General features: G+C 36.7%; 1 protein-coding gene across 3 annotated transcripts in view; it reads left to right on the forward strand.

The window, feature by feature from the left end:
- Positions 1-12,556, forward strand: part of PEX1 (peroxisomal biogenesis factor 1) — a 46,577-nt gene that overhangs the window by 32,064 nt on the left and 1,957 nt on the right. Inside the window, exons 16-23 of one of the 3 annotated variants that reach the window (XM_027071876.2) lie at positions 1,382-1,516; positions 4,566-4,630; positions 7,821-7,963; positions 8,042-8,145; positions 8,944-9,120; positions 10,514-10,744; positions 11,911-12,103; positions 12,394-12,527. In XM_027071876.2, coding sequence (XP_026927677.1) covers positions 1,382-1,516; positions 4,566-4,630; positions 7,821-7,963; positions 8,042-8,145; positions 8,944-9,120; positions 10,514-10,744; positions 11,911-12,103; positions 12,394-12,401 — 1,056 coding nt within the window. In that variant the 3' untranslated portion in view covers positions 12,402-12,527. Of the gene's footprint in view, positions 1-1,381; positions 1,517-4,565; positions 4,631-7,820; positions 7,964-8,041; positions 8,146-8,943; positions 9,121-10,513; positions 10,745-11,910; positions 12,109-12,393; positions 12,528-12,556 lie in introns of those variants that run through there. The other 2 variants (XM_027071875.2, XM_027071879.2) reach the window with 2 other exon arrangements.

The following is a 12,556-nucleotide window of genomic DNA, read 5'->3' on the forward strand; positions in this document are numbered from 1 at the left end:
ATTACTGAATGGCTTTATGTGTTGACTTGCCTACTCTCAGTTTGATTAAAGAAAACTTTATTGAGTTATCAAATAAATGCCAGCACTATTTTTGGCACTCTAATGGATTTTTTAAAGTATTTGATAAAGTCCTTGTCTGTAAGAAACTTAGAAAGCTGGGATGATATTTACAGTAAATATATTTTGATGTGAATTTCACAATTCTTGTGTTTTGCTTGAATCATTCAGATTGTACTAAAGCAAGATGAACTGTCAGCTGGGATTTGAACAAAAATGGGTAGAAATAAGCTGAAAGAGTCATCTAGGTCCACAGAACTGATGGAGTAAGCCAGATTTCCAGACTCTGAGTGTCAGTCCTGGAAAGATAGAGTTAGCAGGCAGCATAGACCAAGCAGGTATCAGGATAAAGGGGCCAGAGGTAAATTGTTCAGAATCTAGGTGGTAGTGCATTTGAACCACAAACCTGAGAAACGAGTATCATTGCATGAGATCAGGGATCCATGCAGAGAGATAAAGACATGGGTGAGTAAGGACCTCAGTTAATATGTAACTAGATGGCAAGTCCTGGAAGTGTGGCCAGTGGGGCCTGGGACACATTGAGTGCAGCCCAGGACTGCAGGTTGAAGCGTGTCAGAGAGAATGCAGGCGTGGAATAACTTGCCAGCAGGATCATGATGCCAAATGCTGAGTCTGGGCATTGGAAACCAGATGCGCAGAGACTCTCTGCATGATGGCTGACTCTGGGGCCTCTTCAGATCAGAATGGAGGTAGAGATGGGGTTAGAATTTTGTCAGCAGGTGGAACCCAACAGGCATTCCTCACAGAGGAATCCAGGATATTGCTGACAGTAGCCTGATGTCTGGCTCGCCTGTTGACACAGTCTTCTTGCTCTTTGGTAATTTAGAAGCAGTCAGTCGCTTGCTTAGCACGGAGACTCTTGGGAGAGCTTACTGTTATCATTACACATACTTCTCTATTATTTTTCTTTCTTTGATGGAGTATATTTGAATATGCATAGTTATCATAACTTGCCCTGTGAACCATACGAGGGGAAGGCAATCTACTTGTTAAAAGATTGTTTTTATTTTCTTAATGTACTTTTTATAATATTTTTAAAAGCCAGGAAAAAAACACGAAGAAGTTCTGATGCAGTTGTGCCCACTTTATGTAGAGTGTATTCCATGGTCCAGTTGGTAAAAAAAATCTGTGGTAATTCCTTTGAACTTATGTACTGAGTAGGAATTTTATTTTCTGTCCTTATCCTGTTAAGAAAGGTGGCAGTTACTAACAATCTGAATACTTTTTCTCTGTACATTGACTTGGGCTGCTCCTTAGTTATTTTTTTAGACTTAGCTCTTGATCATAGTTCTATATTTTTCAGTACCCAGAACTATTTGCAAACTTGCCCATACGACAAAGAACGGGAGTACTGCTGTATGGTCCTCCTGGGACAGGAAAAACCTTACTAGCTGGAGTAGTTGCACGAGAGAGTGGAATGAATTTTATTAGTATCAAGGTATGTTTTGCATTTATCTTTTCTTCTTTTTTCTATCGAGGTAAATTTACATAACAAAGTTATGTGGTGTGTAATGCAATTACAGTGCTATGTAACCACCACGTCTCTCTTACTTCAAAACGTTTTCATCCTGTTCCCTGTCCCCCGAGCCCCTGACAGCCACTAATCTGCTTTCTGTCTATGAATTTTCCTGTTCTGGACATTTCATGTAAAAGGAGTCATGCAGCATGTCGTGTTTTGTCACCAGCTTCTTTTACTTAGCATGTTTTCAAGGTTTATCCAAGTGGTACTGTGTGTCAGTACTTCAGTTCTTTTTAAAACTGAGTGATAATTCATGGTGTGGGTATGTGAGTTTTTTATCCATTCATCATTGGGGGATATTTGGGTTATTTCCACCTTTGGGCTCTTAGGAATAATGTTGCTGTAAACACTTGTGTACACATTTCTCTGTGGACATAGGTTTTCGTTTCTCTTGAGTGTGTACCTAGCAGCATAGTTGCTGGGACATGTGCTAATTCTGTGTGTGACTTTCTGAGGAACTGCCAGACTGTTTTTCCCAGTGACTGCATCATTTTCTATCCCCACTGGCAATGATGAGTGTACCTATTTCTCCATATCTTTGCCAACATCATTTATGTTTCTGGATTGTAGGTTAGTCTCATATTTGGAAAACGAGTAGCAGCTATCCAACTGTTAGTGAAAGCTGTGTGGGAAATTGGATAATGAGCCACTTCTTTTTTGTAGAGCTTATGATAGTCTTAAGGTAAACAATTATAAAATAGAATTATAAGTTCTTTAATATATAAATATATAAAACTTTATAAATATAATAAACTAGAATTATAAATTATATTAATATATATAAATATAATAAGACATTATAAAATAGAATTATGTATAAATACTCAGATAAAAAAATCATACTGTACCTGAAGGGAGGAGAAAACCTAGAAGACTAGGGGCTGGAGACCACATTGAGACAGGAAGCTGGGTTTTTATAGCTCTGTTCCTTGTTGGCTGTATTTCATCCTTACGTGGGCCACACTGTGCCTGAGTTTTCTCCAAAGTGCATGTAGTAATTAAGGGACACAGTAGCATACAGCTTTGGGTAGTGCCTCAGGCTGCCACGGATGTGTCATTATGGTCTGAGGTCCGATATATTATTTGTACTGTTTCAGTAACCCCACAATATTAGTTTACCAAAGAGTGATTAGATTTCAAAGGAAAGGAATCATATATTGTAGCTTTATTCATAACTGATTGAGAAATATGCAGTTGGGTTATGCCTACCCTCTTTTTTTTAATGTTTATTTTTGAGAGAGAGAGAGAGAGAGAGAGAGAGAGAGAGACAGCAGGAGGAGGGGGAGAAGCAGAGAGAGAAGGAAACATAGAATTTGAAGCAGGCTCCAGGCTCCTACCTGTCAGCACAGAGCCCGATGCTGGGCTAGAACCCACGAACCATGAGACCATGACCTGAGTTGGAGTCGGACGCTTAACTGAGCCACCCAGGAGCCCCAGGCTGACCCTCTTTTTAATCACATGATTTTTGTGTGTGTGTCTGTGTGTGATATGATTACATGGCTACTGGCTACCCTGGCAATAATGGAGAAACACTGTAATTAAAATTTCCCTACCTTCTTTTTCTGGATTCTGGAATAACTGTGATTATACATACTCTTCTTTTCTGCTTATGACTAAACTGTAGTTTCACTGTTAAAAAAATAATATTCAAGATGAAAGATATTGTTGTATTTCAGATTGTTCCATTAGGGAGGACATTTTATCCCTTTTAGTAAACCTTCAAATCACAGTTTGGGATGAATTCTCAATAGAAAGGTTTCAGTGAAGAGAATTCTCTCTGGGTGGGTAAGAGTAGATCCTAGGAGACATGCATCAAAGACCGGGGCCATCCCTGACACCAGTATGTTGCCTTGTTCCTAATATTTTGCCTGGCTTCTTGTTCCATCCTCTTTGGCTCTTGATTGACTAGGAAATCTAATTAAATGCTAGTATATTAATAGATATCTAGCTGGCTTAATATTAGAAAGTCCTTATTTGTGGTCACATATGCTGATCAGTATTTGGTCTTTTGAGGTAATGATTTTTCACTGGAGATCACGTTAGAGCCTATTTAGTTTTTTAAAAGATCCAATTTAAGCAAAGTTTATCCTCATTATTAATTTTGTTAAATGGAGTAGTTTTGAAAGTTTTTCAGTTGACTTAGAAAAGATGATCTCTTCTGCACCTCTGTACAAATAAACTGGTTTCAGTAATTGAAGATGATTAAAATAATTCATGTCTCATTACATGTTTTTTGTAGTCTCCAAAAATTTGAGATAGATGGAAGATTTTCCCTTTTTAAGCCATTTGTTACTAAACAAATAATTATTCAGTATTTATGCAACACTGTTTTTGGCACTGGGGATTCAGTAGTGAACAAACCCACCTTTTTGGAACATACATTTTACTGGCAGAGAGAAACAAGAAACAGGCACATTCACTATATAATGTATTATCAGATGGGAGAAGGTTCTATGCAGGAAGACAAGCAGGATAAGATGGGGTCATCACACAGGGCCTTTCTGGGGCTGTGGCCTTCTGTAGAGAGCTACGCCATGAGATGGCTAGACAGAGGAGACACAAGGTGTGGAACTTGTGATGGGATATTTATTCTAGCCACATAATTTTTGAAATGTATTTAAGAGACATCTGTTTAATCATATTAAAAGAATTTCCCATGAGGGTCCCCTAGGTGGCTCAGTTGGTTAAGCATCTGACGTCAGCTGAGGTCATGATCTCGCATTCGTGGGTTCAAGCCCTGTGTCAGGCTCTGTGCTGACAGCTCAGAGCCTAGAGCCTGCTTCAGATTCTGTCTCCCTCTCTCTCTGCCCCTTGCCCGTTCACACACACTCTCTCTCTCTCAAAAGTAAACATTTAAAAAAATAAAAATAAATTTTCCCATTAGTGCATTTGGACTAAGTCCTAAACAAAAATTATATTTTGTTTTTAAATAACTTTATCTCAGGTCTAATTTAATTTTATCTCCTAGGGGCCAGAGTTACTGAGCAAATACATTGGAGCAAGTGAACAAGCTGTTCGGGATATTTTTATTAGGTTGGTTCCCTCTGAATATTTTTTAAGTAATGGACACTATCATTTTTCAGTGCTTTTTGGTATTCACTTGTTTATTTTAGAGAACTGATGTTTAAAACTTTAATTTATGTGGATTAATAAGCTAGAGAATTCTCCAAATATCACTTAAAATATAACATCTTTGATATTAAATTCTGGAAGTTAGTATTATATTTACAATAGAAATATTCCTAAAATGCTATCTCAAAGGAATCTCAAAGTAGATTTTTATGGGAAACACATAATTACTCCAGTTTAATTAAGTTGGCCAAATGCAATGTTAATTTATAAAAGAGATAAAATAAAATTATTATGGCATTTATACAAAAATACAGAAGATAATATTTAAGGATTAAAGTAAAATTTTTAAATGCAAAAACTACTGTTTTATCCCAAAATTTCATTATAAAATATGATCTGTAGTTAGGAGAATATAATGTCCTTATATTTTATAACTTTTTAAAATATTTACTTTAAGATAAGTCTCAAACCATGAGCTGATGACCTGAGCCAAAAAGTCAGACACTTAAACCTACTGAGCCACCCAGGTGCTTCAAGTTCATAATTTTCTAAAATATTTATTTTAAAATAAGTCTCGAACCACGAGATCATGACCTGAGCCAAAGTCAGACACTTAACCAACTGAGCCACCCAGGTGCCCCAAGTTTATTTATTTTGAGAGAGAGAGAGAATATGAATGAATCTCAGGCAGGCTCCATGCTGTCAATGGGGCCTGATGTGGGGCTCAGTCTCATGAACCATGAGATCATGACCTGAGCTGAAATTGAGAGTTGGACATTTAACCCACTGAACCACCCAGGTGCCGCCTCATATACATTTTAACTAAAATGAACTCTTTGGCGGCACCTGGGTGGCTCAGTCGGTTAAATGTCTGCCTCTTGATTTCAGCTCAGGTCATGAGTCATGAGATTGAGCCCTGTGTCAGGCTTTGCTTTGAGTGTGGAGCCTGTTTAAAATTATCTCTCATCCTCTCTCTCTCTGCCCCTTCCCCACTCACTCTGTGTCTCTCTGTCTCTAAAATAAATAAATAAATAAATAAATAAATAAATAAATAAATAGTAATAAAATAAATAAAATGAACTCTTATATATCCACCACCCAATTTAAGAACATTAACAGGAAAGCATTATTAGAGATAAAGACAGTCGTCACCATATGGTGACAAAAGATTCAGTTTACCAGGAGGATATTACAGTTCTAAAATTGTATCCAATACCCTAGCTTCAAACTATTTAATAAAGGCAAAAATTGATAGAATTGCAAGGAGAAATTGATAAATCCACCTTCATAGAAGACTTTCACATAGTTCTTAGTAAGTAGTTAGATTGAGGTTTAAGAAAAACCAACAAAACAGTAAAACTGCAGAAGATTTAAACATCATATTCAAGATCTAAGCATATTTAGAACACATACCCCAAAACTGGAGAATACATTCTTTTTAAGCACACTCGATATTTTTGAAAATTGGCCACATGGGTGGCCAACTGTAGTAAGTTTCAAAGAAACAGTATCATACAGTCTATTTTTTGAAAACACAAGTTAAAATAAATAACAAAAAGATAATCCCCTCATGTACTTTTAGATTCTTAAAAATAAAACTCTTCTAAATAATTCATGGGTTAAAGAAGAGATCATAATGGAAAATCCTGGGCACTAAATAATAATGAAAATGCTATTAAAATTGTGAGATGCTGCAAAATTTATTTCAAGGAAAATTTATAGCCTTAAATTTTTAGGGGAAAAAAAGTTAAAAATCACTATGTATCCATCTCATGAAATTAGGAAAATATAAGCTAAAAAAAATAAGTAAAAAGGAAATAATAAGAGCAAAAATTAATGAAATAGAAAACATTTCAGTGGAGAAGTTCATAAGCCCAGATATTTTTGACAGCCTAGTACAATTGATAGATCTCCAGCAGGACTGATAAAGAAAGCAAGCATGAATTAATAGTATTAGTGATAAAAAAGGGGACATGACTAAAGTTATACCAGAAATGTAAAAGATAGTAAGGGAATATTATGGAATAATATTACAAACTTTATGCTGTTAATACATTTAAGACTTGGGTGACATAGACAAAAATATAATTGACCAAAATCAAGCAAAGAAGAAACAAAATCTGAAAAATCCTGTAACTATAGTAAAGAATTGAGTCACTAGTTAAAAATCTTTACCCAAATCAAACATGGTTTTCTGAGAGTAAACTTTCAAGGAACAGGTAATTCCAATCTACTTATTGGCCCTGGGAGATTTATCTTATGTGCCAGTATTTCAAGAGCTATATATTGGGTTTTTTTCATTCAGCCTGACAGGCTCTATAAAGAGCAAACTGAGGGTTGGTGGAGGGAGGAGGGGTAGGGATTGGCTAAATGGGTGATAGGTATTAAGGAAGGCACATGGGATGAGCACTGGGTGTTATACATAAATGGTGAATCACTAAGTTCTACTGAAATCAATTTTACCATATAGGTTAACTAACTAGAATTTAAAAACTTGAAATTAAAAAATCAGCACAACAAGTATTCTGTATGGGTATTCTGTATGGGTGATTCTTCAGACATCTAGTTCACCCTGTTACCAGGTATGGAATTTGTTTTTCATTAAAACAAAATTTAGTTAATAAATTAAAAGCAAAGTTCAAATTAGGAAAAGATATAATATATGTAACTAAAATATATTTTATAGAGATCCCCTATAAAAATATGTGAAAATAATGAGCTTGTCAAATTTTAAAATAATGAGCTTGACAAAAGACGTGAATCAGTATTTCACAAAAGAAGTAAAGGTGGCCAATAAGCATATAAGAAATGCTTACTTACAATAAGAATCAAAGAAACATTTCACTTATTGAATAAGACTCTAGTTTTTGGTTTAGTCCCTGTCTAGAAGGTATGAGTCTTAGGCATACATCTTGACTTATTTATTGAAAATAAATTTACATATACATTTTATTCTTTAAGGATTTGTTATGAAGATTTAAATAAATACACAGATACATATGTCTATCTGTATACAGATACATATATGTACTATATATATATATATATATATATATATATATATACACATATGTATGTATACACACACACACACACAATTACTTTACAAACACCGAAGCCCTATTCAAATATGAAATACTGTTTTTCCCAGAGCACAGGCAGCCAAGCCCTGCATTCTTTTCTTTGATGAATTTGAATCCATTGCCCCTCGACGAGGCCATGATAATACAGGAGTTACAGATCGTGTGGTTAACCAGCTGCTGACTCAGTTGGATGGGGTAGAAGGCTTACAGGGTAAGAACTGCAAATACAGAAATATCTTATTGTAACAGATTTCACCAGGACTTAGTAAAGAATTTTTTTTTTCCCCAGGTGTTTATGTATTGGCTGCTACTAGTCGCCCTGACTTGATTGACCCTGCCCTGCTTAGGCCTGGCCGACTCGATAAATGTGTATACTGTCCTCCTCCTGATCAGGTGACAGTTTCATACTTTGAGTCCAAAACTAACAAATGCCACACTCTTTCCTTATGAACTTCTTCCTGGTAACAGCAGTTGTCCTTAGAAGACCAGCTTTAGGCAAGGCCTTTGCCATGATTTGCTCATGGCATGGAAGGATTCTGAATTAGATGGAAAGCCCAGCCATTTCCATGCAAGTCTGAAAACTTTGTAGTCTTTCAGTGTTAGCAGGTTGGGAAAAAAGGAAAGAAACCTAAAGTATGTATGTCCACATGCCCTGTGCTCAAAGATCACAGGCCTCATTATCCTGGCAAGACTCTGAGAATCAAGCGTACGACTAGTGTGCATTAAGCAGGTTACACAGAGATGAGGTTTTAACTGTTTCTGGTCTGTGTTGTTCCAGCTCTTGTCCTCAGATTTAGGAACTGATGAATAAATGAGGGAAAGAGCAAATAGACAAACGAATTGTCGAAGGTATAAAATATCTAAATATGTCATTTGTAGCTATTACTTGGATGTTTTCTTTTGAAACACTTTCTGGGCACATTTGTTGAAATCTAGAAAATAAGCACTAAGAAATGATTTACACTGAATGGTTAAGAATGTCGATTTTCATTCACTTTCCTATGTCTCTTCTGTTAGAGAGAAAGTTCATCTATCCTCCACAGAGGATACATAGTAGATTGGTGGTACATTTTTCAACTTGTAAAAGCTCATTAGAGATACAGTTAATTTGTAAAAACAAAAACATAAAATACACAGTTTAATATTTAATTTTGTTTTATTTGTAAAGTCAATTAGTTTTTCTCCCTTCAGGTGTCACGTCTTGAAATTTTAAATGTTCTCAGTGACTCTCTACCTCTGGCAGATGATGTGGACCTTCAGCACGTGGCATCAGTAACCGACTCCTTCACGGGAGCTGACCTGAAAGCTTTACTGTACAATGCCCAGTTAGAGGCCTTACAGGGAAGGCTGCTGTTCTGTGGGCTCCAAGTAAGTTATAGGAGATCATTGCTGTGGTGTTTTAAGAGGAAGAAGAGCAGTTCACGGTTAAAATTCCAACCTTAAAAAAATCCTATTTTTTAACAACTTTAGTAAAACTGTATAGAAATTTACCTGTAGTCAAATGTTCCATAGTTGGAATATTGGCTCTTGCAGAGAACTTGTAATTATGAAGTATTTAAGTGTCTGTTTCTTTAATGTTACCTTACTACTGACAAAATATGTTGGGGAATGGAAGGATATTATTTAAATTGGGACATCATGAATGAGAGAATAGGAACAGAAATATATTGAGATTTTTAGTTAGTTTCACACTTAAGAAAAAAAAAAATCAGAGTATTTATTTTGAAGCTCAAATAGTCCCAGATCTGGCCCATAGGAGCTGCTTTTAGATGGCCTCTGTGTCCTTTTGATTTGTCCTCTTCATTCTTTGATCATGTACTTTCTTCCTGATACAACAAGGTATTCTAGCTGTATTTTGTACTTTCTGTACCCCAGACCTAACATCAGTCTTTTCCTCTAAGGATAGTATTTTTACAGCAGATAATTTGACCTCTGCTACATTATGGACTTTACTGCATAGTTTCTAGGAAGGGTTTTCCTGTGTACTCCTCTCCCCTATGTTTTGTTGAGATTCTTGCAGGGCCTAAAGTTCCTAAATCAGATATTACCAAGTTTTTGCTATTTATTTTGGCAAGTCACTGAACTTCTCCACCCTCTTCACTAACAGAAAACATGTTCATGTATAAAGCACTCTGTAATGACAAAGCACTGCATGACGTGGTTGACTCATCATTTCACAGTTGAAAGATTCATACAAATAAAATTCAGAGGTATGAATCCTAGCTTTGTTAGAGTTCCTGGGGAGATGGTTGGTAAATTATGTACACATTCCATCTTATTTTAATAATTAAATTTTATTATGTGCCTCAACCGTTAGAAAAGTAGTAAGAGCCAAAGTTTGGCTCAATGCATGTTTCCTGAATGCTGGTTGTTTTCTTTCTGTAAGCGTCAGACACCCTGATCATGTGCTGTCTGCTGGTAAGGATTCGTTACATAATCAGGCAGCCTACTTAGTCTGCCACTGAGTCATATTAATAATGGCTCAAACAGCATTTGCACAAAAGAAGCATAGTTGGTGCCTGGCTCTCAGAACTGTTGTATTTTGGGTGTGGGAGAGCTGTAACACCTTTGCCATTCGTGCCATACGTACTGGTCTGTGGGGATCATAGAGGACAAGAACCTCACCAAAAAAATAAGAGCTTTTTTGGAAAATGCCTCTGGTTTTCCTCGTACTGGTCTGTTAAAATGCTATCTGTGTTGCTAATTTCAGAGTCATAGATTATTTAGATTTTTACAACTGTTGTCCTTTTGTGTGTTTTAGGATGGAAGTTCCAGCTCTGATAGTGACCTAAGTCTGTCTTCAATGGTTTTTCTCAACCACAGCAGCGGCTCCGATGATTCAGCTGGAGATGGGGAGTGTGGCTTGGAGCAGTCCCTGGTTTCTCTAGAGTTGTCTGAGATGCTTCCAGATGAATCAAAATTCAATATGTACCGGCTCTACTTTGGAAGCTCCTACGAATCAGAACTCGGGAACGGAACATCTTCTGATCTGGTATCATGTTCAGTCGCCATTGTACGGTTCTGATGTGTAAAGCCATAGTGTGTCCAGTTGGACAGTGACTTACCCCCTAACCTGCCCCACATGTACTTTCTGGTTGATTGGTTCTTCAGTGAAGTAGTCTTGTTTTCCCTTACTCACACTGATGAATCATCTCATTCCTCGTTAAGAGCTGTGAAATGTAGCTGGCAACAAAGAGGGAGCCAAAGTAGCCACTGGTCGTGAGGACCCTTTGGTTCCTCGCAGGTTTATTATCTCCTTCATTAGTTGTTTTAAAACATCTTTAGTCGCAGATCCATTTTATATTAAACTCTATTTATATTAAACTCTATTATCATTAAGATAATTGAAGATGAGAAATTTGATGTAACATTGCAACAATGAAAATGTTGTGGGTGATATCGTTGCTTTTCTAAATTAAAATAGTATTTCACACATGTCCGCAAATTATTTACTGTGGTTCACGATTACTTTATTGGTACAAGTAACAGTTATATTTTTGTTTTTTGTACATCTGCTTTAATCTAAAAACGAACTATTTTGGGGCACCTGGGTGGCCCAGTCGGTTAAGCCTCCATGATTTCAGCTCACGTCATGATCTCATGGTTTCATGAGTTCAAGCCCAGGGTCAAGCTCTGCGTTGAGTGTGGGGCCTGCTTGGGATTTTCTCTCTCTCTCTGCCCATCTCTCTAGCTTGTGCTCTCTCTAAAAAAAAGTAAAAGTAAACCATTTTTATTTCAAAGAATAGTAAGCTGTTGTTTTTGTTGTTTTATTTTTAGTCTTTAATTCTGTTTTCTGTTTCTTCTGTACTATGTTCTCCAACCTTATACTAGAATTAACTCTATTTGCTGAAACTGAGAATAAGGCACATTTGGAACCTGTCGCTAGGACATTAGTGTGGTGAATTTAATAAAAAAGCATTAAAACAATTTTTTGTGTTATGGCAGTTTTCACTTTATGATGGTTGAACGACATGTAGAAGATAAACATATTTTGAACTTGCTTATTAATTCCAGCTAATTCAAATGTAAGCTTGTCCATGTTAAGGTTTTACTGCTTAAAATGTTTAAATTTAGCCTTGGTAAATATATACTTCTTTTCTCCCTCTCTTTTCCTCCTTTCTCCTTCCCCTTCTCTCCTTCCTACACTTAACCTTGCAGAGCTCACAGTGCCTGTCTGCACCAAGCTCCATGACACAGGACTTTTCTGGAGTCCCTGGGAAAGATCAGTCGTTTTCACGACCTCCAGTGTTCAGAACATCCTCACAAGAGGGTTCCCAAGAACTTACACAGGAACAAAGAGATCAGCTACGGGCAGATATCAGTGTCATCAAAGGCAGATACCGGAGCCAAAGTGGAGTATGGCTTTTCTCCCCCCATCCCCATGAAAATTGTAAAAACTGTAAAAACTGTTTTTCCTTTTTTGATGTGTGTTTTGGTTAGTAAATGAGCTCTATTTATAAAGAAGGGACTGAAACACATTGACCATTTGATTATATGCATCCTGCTTTCAAACAATTTTTAATCTTATGAGAAAGAGAATGTTTGGTCTCCTAAAAAAAACCTGATGGAAAGAAACAACACATGGGCTGCTACTTTTTCCATCACAGCCCTAGGTTAACTTTGTGTCCTTTTCTGTTTAAGGAGGATGACTCCCTTAACCAACCAGGACCAGTCAAAACCAGTTTGGCTATTAGCCAGTCGCATTTAATGGCCGCCCTCAGTCACACAAGGCCATCCATTAGTGAAGACGACTGGAAGAATTTTGCTGAACTGTAAGTAACCGATTCTCCTTCAGAAGTACAGA

This window comes from Acinonyx jubatus, chromosome A2 (genome assembly GCF_027475565.1).
Source record: "Acinonyx jubatus isolate Ajub_Pintada_27869175 chromosome A2, VMU_Ajub_asm_v1.0, whole genome shotgun sequence".
Classification (NCBI taxonomy): domain Eukaryota; kingdom Metazoa; phylum Chordata; class Mammalia; order Carnivora; family Felidae; genus Acinonyx; species Acinonyx jubatus.